This window comes from Xiphias gladius, chromosome 24 (genome assembly GCF_016859285.1).
Source record: "Xiphias gladius isolate SHS-SW01 ecotype Sanya breed wild chromosome 24, ASM1685928v1, whole genome shotgun sequence".
NCBI classification, from domain to species: domain Eukaryota; kingdom Metazoa; phylum Chordata; class Actinopteri; order Istiophoriformes; family Xiphiidae; genus Xiphias; species Xiphias gladius.
In genome coordinates this window covers 19,769,220-19,782,567 of record NC_053423.1, presented here as the reverse complement: position 1 = coordinate 19,782,567, position 13,348 = coordinate 19,769,220, and the positions used below count along the sequence as shown (strand labels likewise).

General features: G+C 39.0%; 1 protein-coding gene and 1 long non-coding RNA gene across 2 annotated transcripts; one reads left to right on the top strand and one right to left on the bottom strand.

Annotated features, from left to right (window-relative positions):
- eva1bb (eva-1 homolog Bb (C. elegans)) lies at window positions 1-10,648 on the top strand. Its single transcript, XM_040121339.1, has 3 exons — window positions 1-524; window positions 4,566-4,706; window positions 7,500-10,648. The coding sequence occupies exons 2-3, from the start codon at window positions 4,640-4,642 to the stop codon at window positions 7,922-7,924; spliced, it is 492 nt and encodes a 163-aa protein (XP_039977273.1). The 5' UTR covers window positions 1-524; window positions 4,566-4,639; the 3' UTR covers window positions 7,925-10,648.
- On the bottom strand, window positions 7,721-12,455 carry LOC120786151. Its single transcript, XR_005706665.1, has 3 exons — window positions 12,266-12,455; window positions 12,063-12,133; window positions 7,721-7,822 (listed from the first exon to the last, which is right to left on the bottom strand). It is a non-coding gene; the product is annotated as an uncharacterized LOC120786151 (long non-coding RNA).
- Between the last annotated feature and the right edge of the window lie 893 nt (window positions 12,456-13,348).

The following is a 13,348-nucleotide window of genomic DNA, read 5'->3' as shown; positions in this document are numbered from 1 at the left end:
ATTTCCTGTTCCACCCTCCTGGCTTAACAGTGAACAGACCTCACTCTGGTGTGGCCAGCACGGGAGAGATCACCTCCCTCTGGTCGGCAGTGAGGTTCAAATCTGCACAGGGTCAGAATAAGTCAGGGAAATTGAGATTTCCCTAAAAGCGGGGACTCTGGTGGGGTTTACTTGCAAGTTGGGGCTTTTATTTTGGAGTCAGGTGGCACATTCACTTTATCTCTCAGGAAAAGGAAACACCTCCTTCTCGAGACGAGTGTGGACCGTTTCTGGCCGGTCCTCTTCCCTCTGTGGGATGAGAGCGAGTGGATCATTGTGTGGAGCTGCTCCCTTTCTAGTCCAGCTGCAATATTAGTTCCTGCAATATTCCTGAGTGACCAACAACCTCTCACTGCTTTTCTGTCTGAGACATGGGATCTTATCTGAATGTTGGCTGACAGACCAAGTCCAGATTTGGATCTAAATTCTTTGTTTTTCAGTGGAAGCTTTATAGTCAAGCTGAGCAGCTCTCATCCAGGACCAAGGTGAGTGTTATTGTGACTTTACATGACCTTATGTTGAGATATATTTAATTTTCACGTAAACCAAGCTTGTATTGCATATTGCTCGAGCTTTCTGTCAGGAGAAATGGCTCTCAGACCTTTTCACAAACTCTGATTTTTAAAGATTTTTGCATTTTCAAAAGGATTCTAGCACATACACTGCAGTTACGCGGCTCTAAGGCAATAAACGAGGCAAGAAAAACTGGTTTATTAGCGGGGCTTGCAGCAGTCCATGAAAGTCTTTATAGGCACAGTAGCTACAGCATGCCCAAAATCATCAACACTTTGAATATAACCTCACAGAGATTACATGGCTTGTCAAACGTGTTGTATCACTTTCTCGAGCCCACTTTCTGCCGCACTGGAATCAAGTACTATTCACAGAAACTTCTCCTTTGAGAGACTGCAGACATTTGGTGGAAGCAGGGTTGACTACTGTAAAATAGCAAGTCTTATTTTCAGTGGTTTCAGGTTTCATCTTTTGACTTAAATAGGATTATCTAAGCAGGAAATGTGGGGGGGGGGGGTTGTACAGTTTTATGGGGTCACATAAACAGCTACAGCCGCCAGGCTTTGCATGTGTGTACTTAAGTTGAGAAGTTATTGGACTTGTCTGGAAATGTTAGGTGTCAAATCTGTCTGCCTGAGCCTGCGGCTGCATAAAATGGACACTTGTCTCCCTCTGGTATTTGTGTTGTCTGTCCAGCTCCGGTAAACCTCACCACAAACTAACTATTGAGCTCCGCGTTTAAAAATATATGATGTGTAGTGTTATTCTGTAAGTAAGAAAACAGGAGTTTGAGTGAACTTCTACAATGATTTTTAACAAACAGTCAAGTGTACATTAGCTGTACTGCCAAAAATCTCCTTCTTATCAAGTCAGCTCCCCGTCTATAATTAAGTCTTAAAAGTCACCTTTAACACAATTGAAGGAATCTGAGATCATTTCAATAGAAATCAACTTGCTTGAAGACATTTCCAGAAATTAGCATCTGGAGGTTTAAAAAATGAAATGGGCAGGTGATTACACTAAAATCAAGAAAAATTCCACTTCATTCTGCCAAAATACCTGAAGAAATGTGATTTGCACTGGAAACAAGTAAAAATAATGGACATTCTTGATGCACTTGCAGACTTTTTCATTTGTTTCAGGAAAATGAAATAAAAAAGTGTTCTGGGAAATATGTTTATCTGCTCTCTTGCTAAGATTGACACCACTCTCATGTCCGTACAGTAAATATGAAGCTACAGCTAGAAGCTGGTTAGCTTAGCTTAGCACAAAGACTGGAAGCAACCCAGCCTGGCTCTGTCAAAAGGTAACAAAACCTGCTGTCCAGCACCTCAAAAGCTCACTGATTAACATGTTATATCTCATTTGTTTAATAAAAATCATATTTTGCTGCACCTTATGTCCTGAACGATTTCTTGGTCAAGAGTAATTATGGCATTAAATATTTTGGCACATAACCTCCATAAAAAACAGCAAATTGTTGTTTTTATACTTTGGTTTTAAACAAATGAGATATGACTTGTTACTCAGTGAGTGAGTACTTTCTCAAAATGTCTGACTATTCCTTTAAGCACGCAAATCACAGACAAAAAAGACTTGATCAGACGGCGATATCTTCAGTGTGATAAATAAATGCTACAAGTCTGATAAACAGTCTGATCTGTGGGCATGTAGAACTACTGGTTGTAAAACCCCTTCTTTAATTGAAACAAACATTGTTTGACTTCACACTGAACCACACTGAAAACTAAATTGCCCACTTATGTTGTTGAGGTCTGGAGGCAGCAAATTGAGGGTGCAGATGGAGGCATGCTTTTTCTCTCTGTGAGTTAAATGTCGAACAGAAGGCAGCGCTGGTTGAGACCCACCGGTTCCCATGAGTCAGTGGACTCTTGAGTCAGCCACCAAAGAGACAACCAGCGTAATTTGCCTTAAAAATAAATAAATAAATTTAAAAAAAGAAAGCCTTTGAGAGTGCACAGGGTCTGCCAAGAGTCAACAGGATAAAGATCAGGGTGGGAGAGCGGCCCAAGCCCCCAGTGGCAGCGATTGCAGAAGGGCATGGTTTTGTTCTCCCCGGAGAGAAAGCAGCAGAACGAAAAAAACATTCGGCTCCCACGCACATTGTTGTTGTAATGACAGGGAATGTGAGGGGATGGGAAATATCAGTCATCATGTTTACATCAAGCTTTACTGTAACCGTGGGACCATTTGTGACCGGGTTTCAGACCAAATCCCCCCACTTTAGCCCAATCTGACCCTCAGTCGCTCACTCCCTTAAAGGGTCAATTCGCCCAAAATACTATTTTTCCAGTAGAAAGTAGTTGAGTTGAGTTCTGTGGATTATCTATCCATATTATCAAGACCAAAATCCCTCACTAACAACCACAACTATTGGATGGATTGTCCTGAAATGTTGTACAGACATTCATTGTCACCAGAGGATGAATCCAAATGATTTTTGTGATCCCGCAACTTTTACTCTAGCGCCACCATGAGGTTCACATTTGTGGCTTTGAGTGAAATGTCTCAACAGCTAGTGGATGGATTGCTGTGACATTTTGTACAGACATTCATGTCCCCTTGAGGACGAGAACAACTTTTCATCCAGCACTTTGGTTTATGACCAAATACCTGCTAAACTAATGACTCTCCCATCAGCCTCAACTGTGCTTTGTGTGTTTATGCTGCGTTCACATCATTTCAGAGTTACCGTAATTACCAGTTTCCCACTTGTAAACAGCGTTTAACATCCAAATCGTCATTACCACTGGGAAACACTGGGTTTTTTCGGATATATCCGACTTGGCGCTCACTTATATGGAAGTGCCTGAAAACAGAGCATATATGGATGGCTCCAATCAGCCAAAGACCATTGTGCAATGTAGTTAAATCCAAATTTAATGGATATGGTGGTATACTGTCACATGCACGGTATTTTAAACTCCCAGACAATCACCTCTGTAATAAAATCATGAGTCAGCTGACGACATGGGAATCTTCCCCATCTCTACCACCCCATTCCCATTTAACATGAACAGGGCATTAGTGCGAATGAGCAAACAGTAGCGTGCTAGCACGCTGGATGAAGACGGTGAACATTGTGACTGTTTTTGCAGTTAGTATACAATAAATACACATAACCAACCATTTATATGGACAAGAAATCATAAATGCATGTCAAACTGGGACTTTGAAATGTCTCTGCCAATTAAACTTCACAAATAGACATTAAAATGTTTTCCAAAGATTTAATTGTTATTTTTGTTTTGTTCCTGAAGCTGTTTTACCACCCAGCCTTTTTTGGAAAGCACTTATTTCTCAGTTTACACATCATCTTGGTGTGACTTTCTAATAAATCATCCTTTATATTTGTAATATTTGGATTATAAACTGTAATTAATGGTTATAGTAATAATGAACAATTAATTTACTAATGGTTTGTAGATCAGTTATGAGCAAGAAAAAGCATAAGAATAAGAAAGATAACAATATCTCAAAAACTGGGCAAAATAAACCAAAATGAAAATGCTTGCTTTTGGTCATTTGGGTGAACTGCTCCTTTAGTTTTTTTGTTTTGCTACATTTTGTTTGTTTTATTTATTTTAATTTGTTGCAATTTTTCCCAGTGGATATGCAATTCAAAGTACAGGCAATATGTCAAATCTGTCAAGTCACTTTTTCTGTGGGGGGAAAAAAGAAAAACCAAAAACTTCCTTGAGACCAGAAAAAAGCCATCTCAGGCCCTGATGTCATAAACATAAACATCCCCATCAGGCCCGAGTGTAAAACACTTACGAGGAACACAATGTCCCTCTCTGCTGACCCCTGACAGCGATTTAAATCACAGGGATGATAGTTGGAGCTTCGGAGGAACAGTTTCTCAAGTTTCTGGATGCACTCAGACTTCCCTAGTGGGTTTGAAAACGAAACTATTTGCTCCTTGTGAAAGCATATCAGATTCAGATGCACATACGAACTGACTGCTTGCTCTTTTTGTTTTTTTGTGACAGGATCTGCTGCCGCAGGAGTTACGAGTGTTAAAAGACCTGGAGATGGTAGATATTTGAACGAGCAGTGAACTAGGATGGAGCCTGTTAAGAGAGACATGGAGCTGCTCAGTAACAGCATGGCGACCTACGCCCACATCAAAGGTAAACACCTCAGTGTGACTACGGGCATGGTCCACAACCTGGGGCTCGGGACTCCCTTAAGGAGTCGTGACGTGAACATATGGGGTCACAAGGCGATCACCAAATTATCAGTCTTCTAATTTTTCCTAAAATCTTTCTTCTCAAATAGTGTATAGTTTCACTTCTTTGGGGCTGTAAAAAACTATTAAAGGAAAAGTTCAACATTTTTGGAAATACGCCTGTTTGCTCTCTTGCAGAGAGTTAGATGAGAAAAAATGGATACCACTCTAATGTCTTAACTTTGAAAATGAAGCTACAGCCAGCAGCCGGTTAGGTCAGCATGAAGCCTGGAAAAAGGTTTTGTCCGAACAAAGCAAAATCTGCCTACCAGCACCTCTAAACCTCATTAATCGTCATTTTATATATCAGTTGTTTAACCTGTATAAGAATCAATGTGTAAAAAACAACATATTATTGTTTTACAAATGGTTATGACCAAGAAAACGGAGATTTGTCCTTTTTACAGATCCTGTACTTTATTGCAGTTTTTAAAAATGTCAAAATGTCCAAGACTGAGAAGGTAAAAATCACTCTTTGAACCAACTGCTCACAACTCACAGACATGCACCCTGTAATGAGGTGTTAAGGGATAGGTTCACATTTTTTAAAATTTTTTTTATTCCATTTTTTTCCCATTAAGACGGGTTTTTTGTGGAGTTTTTCCTCTTACAGTTCTATGGTCTTAGGACACGGGTATTGTATGCTGTACAAATTTGATTTATATATTGGGCTATATAAATAAAAATTGACTTGATACAAAGTCCAACCCCAATACAAAACAATTCAATCAAGTATAATCATAAATATCAGACAACAACACAAAGCAAATACGAAAAGAAAAGCAAATACAAGAAATATAAGAGAGGGAATTTACAATGAAAAAACATTTAAAAAAAAAGCAAATAAATGGTTATTGGGCACTGTAAATTAGATGTTTTTTTAATGGAGTCTTGACTGGCATATTGGTAAATGAAAATCCTTTGAGGACCTGATAGAATATGATCTCTGATGATTTCTTCTATTGAAATCACAATAAGAAAGGATCAGTATGGACAGGAGAAATTATTACAGTGATCAACTCTTTAAATGTAAATATGGACATGCAAGTTTTAAGGTAGCCTTCAATAATGTGAACTTATCCTTTAAAGGGTGACAAGCAAAAAACAAGACGCAGATCTCAACAAAAAACTTCTCTGTCATGCTTCAAGAATGAATTTCTCTGTCTCCCCTTCTTCAGTTCCAGGGATTTCAGTGTCCTGTTTTCTTTGGCTCAAACCACTGCTGCACTTTGACAGTGTCTCCGCTCACATTGTTGAATTTCTGGTGCTCAGAAACAGGGAGTAGGAAGAAAAAAAAAAAAAAAAAATAGAGAGCATAGTTTTTGTTCCATTTCTGGTGCAGCAAACAAAGCCACACATAATTTATTTTCAGTGGTAGGAGAAGTACTCAGATCCTTTACTAAAGTACCAATGCATTAATGTGAAAATACTCCATTACAAGTTGAAGTCCTACATTTAAAATCCTACTGAAGATAAATTATCAAAAGTATCAGCTAAATGTACTTAATGCATCAAAAGTACTCATTCTGTAGAAACGGCCCCTGTGACCAATATATTATTATATGTGACATTATTACACGGCTGCAACGATTCATACTGCTAGAAGGTTCCCCCGAGATAAATCTGAGGGGTCATGAGATGATTAATGGAAGAGGAAAGAAAAAAATAAGTTTAATTGATTTGTGGACTTTTTTTAAGTCTATACTTTTTTGTGAAATACTGAATAATTTTACCTGCTTGCTGTGATGGAATATAAATAAACACATTTACTCAAGTAGTGTACTAAACTACCATTCTTAGGTACTTGGACTTTACTTGAGCATTTTCATTTTATGCTACTTTCTCCTTGTACTCCACTACAGTTCAGAGGCAAATACTGTACTTTTTACTCCACTACATTGATTTATTTTAACTCTAGCTACTAGGTATTTTGCAGATTTAAATTTTACATTAAAAACATATTACGAGCCTTAAAAATACAAGACATTGTTAAGATTAAACCAGTGGTTTTGGTTGGCGACCTCTTACAAAAAAATCTGTGTCTAGTCCGGGCCCATCACATATCAGATCCCTCTGAGTTGTTAGCAGACATTTACCCCTTAAACACCTCAAATGGGTTCACTGAAATAAATTCAAATTATCCAAAATTTCACAACAGATTAGAGAAAACTCCAAAAACTGAAAACAGATGTGTAGCAGGATTTGTTTTTTCATCTGCCATACTCCGTTAATCATCTCACTACCAGGGTATACATATAAAGGTAGTTAAAACTAACTTCATCTCCACAAGCTACAACTGCAAAATTCTATTTACACATTGATGCATCAGTATTAACAATCTAATTTATTATGTCAGTCACAGGAGATGATTTTCTGCAACGCAAACACTTTTATTTTTAATACTCTTTGCTAATAATACTTCTGTACTTTTGCTTGAGTGGAATTTCAAATGCAAGACTTTTACTTATAATGGTATATATTTACACTGTGGTACTGGTACTTCTGAGTACTTCCTCCACCACTGGCTCCTTGTGCTTTGCCCTGTTATTTAAATGAAACAATTTGAGAAGTTTAAAGGGGAAATATCTCTTTGGTGGAACTGACAACAAGCCATAAACACTTGAGTAAGCGATATGCTCTCCAACAAGGTTTACTTTTTTTGTTTTTTGCTGACTCTGTTCCCCCGCCCACGCAGCCAATCCAGAGAGCTTCGCCCTCTACTTCATGATGGGTGTCTGTTTCGGTCTGCTCATGGCGCTCTGCCTCCTAGTGGCCGGCATCGCCTGCAGGACTCGCCGCCACAGAAGACCCCCTCCATCCCCCGAGAGGAGACAGCTGAAGGAGTCCAGCGAGGAGGAGGAAGAGGACGAGGAGAGCGTCGAGGACGAAGACGGGGAGGAGGCGGAGGTCCCCAAAGTGACAGAAGGGGCCTTGAGTGATCGCAGCAGCCAGTCCAACGGCACTCTGAGGAGCGTGAATGTGTTCGCTTCGGCTGAGGAGCTGGAGAAGGCGAGACGTCTGGAGGAGAGGGAGCGAATCGTCAGGGAGATCTGGAGGAACGGGCAGCCGGACATCCTGGTAACAGGGACGGGGACTATTGGACGAGTGCATTACCACTAACAGACACTTCTCACGGACTACGAAGGGCAGGACACACACAGTACATCGGACAGAAAACATTTCTCTCCTTGATGTGCATTGAGACCCAAAGTGTTCAATAGTAAAAGGGCGCTCCACCGATTTTACACACAAAGATCAGTTCACTCATCACGAGGAATAATACTCAGCCTGTGAAAAGGGTTTTATAATGTCCTATGTGGCTCCATGGGGAGATTTTTAGAGTCTGAATAAACAACTTCAAAGGTTACCTCAGCTTAGGCATGGGGCTTCAAATTTGTAGCGTAAAGCCTGCGCTACAAACCGGGAGTGCGCGGTTTGAAAGACGCGGGCATTTACCAGTCAGGGAGGGTCTAACAAAGGATGATATTAAGTTGCATTGTGGGAGTTGTAGTATTCAGTGCTTTTGGAGATTAACCCATCCTAGGTCCAGGCTCAGGTTCAGGTTCAGGTTTACTGTTATGTCCGCACATACATAGAGAGAGACGAAGTGTTGTTCCCCGTGGAGCTCAGTGTAACAGAACAGAGATACAAAAACTGCACAGTCTTACGGGTAAGAGTAAGAGTGAGCACTCTTACGTTAGCAGCAACAACTTGGATGTAAACAAGATCCAGTGTATTTTCTTCTCTTGTAGCAAACCTGCCATGCTGGTGGAATTTCAGCAAAACAGCCTTTAAAAAGGTGTTATATGTAAGTTTTTGCTATCGCTACATTTTGCCATTATTTCTATCACTTCTTAACGTGTTTTTTTTTTTGCCCTCTGGGCAGCGCTACTTCTTTATCCTCTCATGTTGGACTGAGGGCAGACTGGACTCTACAGTGACTCACTGTCACCTCTCCATGTACAACGTGGTATTACAAGATGGGGCGGGCCGGGGCTAGCTGGTTAGCACGCTAACCTCAGTAGATATCTCTGCAATACAAGACACAGATGTGTCTGCATTAACATCAAAACTGTTATTTCTTCACATTCTGTTGATAATTTTGATTAATTTTTTAATGTTTTAAACTAAAATACTTACATATAGCACCTTTAAATTTGTATGAGTGTAGTCTGGGTGTGTGCTACAATAACAACAGCAGTGAAGTCCCTCGGCAGATAGTGTGGCCGGCACTTCACGACTGTAAACTCCACCAGCAGAGAACAGCACTGGGACACAACCACTGTGTTTGTGGACCTTTCTTTGTGGATATAAACGCAGTCCACCTCCACGAGTCTTACTGGACAGCGATGATTCCCTATTGGCTCAGTAGCAAGTTAGGCCGTGTCCATAATGTTGCTGCGTAGCCATGTTTAAATGAAAACAAAGACGGAGTAGTTCTTTGCTGGTTCATGCTGGCTGGTCCGTCGTACTCACTTGGCCAATCTCCAGTAGAACCTCTAGAAGGTGCTGTGGCTTTTGGTTTTTTTTGTTGTTTTTTTTTTTGTTTTATTTTTACACCGCAAGACAAGTAAAACGACAAAAGCACTGAAATATTTGGTCCGACAGAGGCCATTGTATCTGCACGCGCTGCGACTGCAAGCAATGAAGGAACAACCAATGACATGACATAAGCACAATAAGTTGCATTACACAATAATTCAGAAGTGGATCAGAGTTGATATGAGATCAATTTAAAGATGACTTAATCACACCTGGGGCCTGTAACATGAAGCAAGATTATCTGGTTATCCAGGTATCTCTGGGCTTAACCCAGGATTTCCGGCATCACGAGGCCGTCTCACTTTTCAACTGGATAGGTCACCATGGTAACCTATGCTGCAGGGCCAACCTGATTCAGAGTAGACTAAAGTCTACTGGGGAAAAAAAAAAAAGAAAAACACTAGAAAGTCAGAATATCTCAGGCTCTGCTGCTTCTGTCTTGACTGTTCTTTATCAGTTTATCTGCCGCTGTGAAATACTTCATCACCTTTTAAATAAATGAAGAAGACATTATGAAATAAAGAATCATTTGAATAAATACAGATGAAATATGTACTATAACCATGAAACTGTCATATTAACCAGTACATTTTTAAAACTCAGCTCAGTGTTATGAAAAGTTATTTCATCAGTAGTGGAAAGTAACTAAGTACATTTACTCCAGTACTGTACTTAGGTGCAATTTTAAGGGTCTTCATTTGAGCATTTCCTTTTACTGCTACTTTATACTTTATACTCCAATATAGTTCAGAGGGAAATATTGTACTATTTTACTTCACTGCATTAAATTTCATTGGATAGCTTAAGTTATTTTTGCACCTTCAGATTAATAATACAAAATATAAATCAAGAAACAAATTCTGATGTATTGTTGTAGGTTAAGATAAGACTGTATTTATCCCCGGGGGGGAAATTCACAAGCTAGCCAGCAGTATATAAAGTTATTAAAATCATCCCCACCCTTACCAGCTGCAACATTAAGGTGATGTGCTCCTTAATGCATCATTAATTCTAATCCAATAATATAATATACATTACTGTGAAATGGGCCATCTGCATAATAAGTACTTTAACTTTTGGTACTTTAAGGATATTTTGATGCTACATTTCACTTAGACAAAAATTTGGATGGAGGACTTTTACCTGTAACGGAGTATTTATACACTGTGGTATTGGTACTTTTACTTACATAAAAGAGCTTGGTACTTCTACCACCACTGTATTTCTTCCTGCTTATTTTGATAGTGTCTTTAAGAATCAAGATCAATGCAAAATCAAAAATCCATAAAAAAAAAAAAAAGAGTCAAGACAATCTGCTCACTGAGACCAAAGCAACATCAAAACACATTTGTCAAAATAAAAACTGACTTTGGAAAAAGGACATTTAGAAATAAAAACAAATTAAATCAAAATGACTATAACCATTGTGATTTCATGGTTATAGTGTCTGTATTTATTGACGTGATTTTTTAAATTCATAATGTCTGATTATTTTAATACTTAACACTATGCGTCTCTATAGATTGTGCATTATATTGCTTGTGACATCAGTCAGATTTTGTATTCAGCATATTTGGCTTCATCTGTATTTTACCTTATCTTTAGCAGGCAAATAATAAAAATTTTAACCACTATCTGAATCAACAACAGGGCGTACATTCATCACTGGAAGCAGGATACCCATCTGTGACTTCTTTTTTGTCAAACGAAGCTGAAACAATTTGTCTGCTCATCAACTTTTAACAAAAGAAAATTTTTGACTCACGGTCCAATCAAGCTTTTTCCTGACAACGGAGCAAATTCCATTTGCTTGAGGAAGACGGAGAGAGATAGAGCTGGAAGCTCCTGCAAAAGGTAAAATGAACTTCTTGCTTTGGTTCGAGTTATTGACGACACTGTAATACATTTATGAACTACAACACATCAGACTTTGTCAGTGATAGAACGATGCAGTCCCGGACTTTTTCCATTGTAGCACCTGGTGTTTACACAGTCAACCAACCGTGGAGACAATCTTTCATTATATGACATTTAGAAATATTTTTTAAAAATGGAACTAAAAGCTAAAATATTGAACCATATATAAACTTTTTTCCAGACAGCAGACAAGGTAAAAAAAACAAAAAAAACAACCCAAAAAAAAACCCTATTGGACATCCCAAAAAAAAACAAACAAACATAAAAGACAACAGCTGTGTGGCATACTTCAACATTATCAGTTAAACATGCGATAAAAGATTTTGTTTCAAGTTTCAGGGTTTTTTTTTTGTTTTGTTTTGTTTTTCATCAAACCAGTTTCTGATGTCAAGAATTAATTTCACACTTTATCTGTCAAATACAGTATATTGATGAAAAATGGCCAAAAAAAAAAAAAAAAACCAAAAGGAAAAAAAAATTTCTGGCTCCAGGTTCTGTTGTTCAGTTCACCAAAGAGTGATTTTATCTTCAAAGACTGTTTACTTTGAAAGTTTCTTTTAGTGGCCTTGCAGAAATATGCTGACATTTTGGGTAATATGCTTGAGCTATTTAACCCGGAGTTACAGGAGAGGAAGAATTACATTGAAATGTTTGGAATATGCATGGGAACAGTCTGCATGGCTCTGTCCAAATGTAACAAGATCCGGCCACCAGCACCTCTGAAACTCACCAATTAACTCGTTCAGACTAACAAACAAACTCAAAGTGTATAAGGGACAAGTTGTGGTCTTGTCCTTACCGTGAGGTCGCCAGACAGCCAGTGGAGACTCCAGGAATTTTACGAGTCCTATCCAAGAAATAGCCGGGCCCCTGTCGATCCACAAAATCATTATTTAGCCTGAGTAATTTGTTACGGAAACGCTTTGAATTCACTAAAGAAAATAATATTTTAAAGACTTTATCTCGTAATTATGACTTCCACGCCTCAGAATGATCACTTACTATCTCAGAAACATGAGGTATAATGTACAGCAGACTACTGGGTGCAGGAATTGGACCCCTTCGGAACTTGCCTGAGAATCTTCACATTTTTAGGTTTTCCATCGTATCGAAGCGATTCATTGACAGTTGTCGGTACATCCAGTGGTAACAAGAAAACAGGAACTGCTAATAGCAAATTCGGCGAACTTTATTTTCCAAAATTTAAACAAACTAGGCTTTAAAAAAAAAAAAAAAAAAGACAGGGATCAATTCGTGGCCCACAGTGTGAACTGTGTCCATGACATTAATTTCCGGTTTCTTGTGAAAGTTTACAATTGTTCACGCAAGTGGAGACTTTTAAACTTTAATGTAACACTTTCTAAAATACCTTGTTGAAAAAAAAAAAAAACACTTTACAAGGATATAAAAAGAAAATCAGCAAATTCTCACACTTTATAAACTTGAACCAAAGAATGTTTTAATCAGTTACTTAAACAATTAATCAACAATCAAAATGTTGTTTAAGTTTCTGTTGATCAACTAATCTTTTAAGCTACAACCTATTTCAGCAATTTTGGACACATCATGTTTGGCTCTGGAAAGTTGTGATGGGCATTTTTCATTTTCCGACATTTTTTAGACCAAATGTTTTACAAAGAAAAGCATCTGTTTATTAGTCAAGAGGAAAAAGTGTTGAAATAATTTGCAGCACCGGGGTCAAAGAGGAAGCCTCGTGGTGGGCTAATCTTGGGAGCGAAGACTTTTTCCCACAGAAACCCTCCAGTCTTTCCCAGCCTTTCCATTGACTTGTGTCTCTTATCCGCAATTCCCAGCACCCTCCCTCCCGGCTCCAGCTAAACCACTGCGCACTCTCTGGTAAGGACGTGTCTGTCTGGGGCCCTGAAAGAGCCATTTACCTCAGCTGTGCTGTAGATATTACCCATGCAGAGCCCCCCCAAGCAAATCCAAGCGATGCCCCAGGAGACAGTCTGTTTTCTGTTGGCTGAATTTTCCTCCTCCATTCGTGAAAAGGCTGATTATGTTAAAACTGGGGGAGCTTGTGTCCACCGTCACTTAAGGGTCAAGCATAAGTGGTGCTGGCTG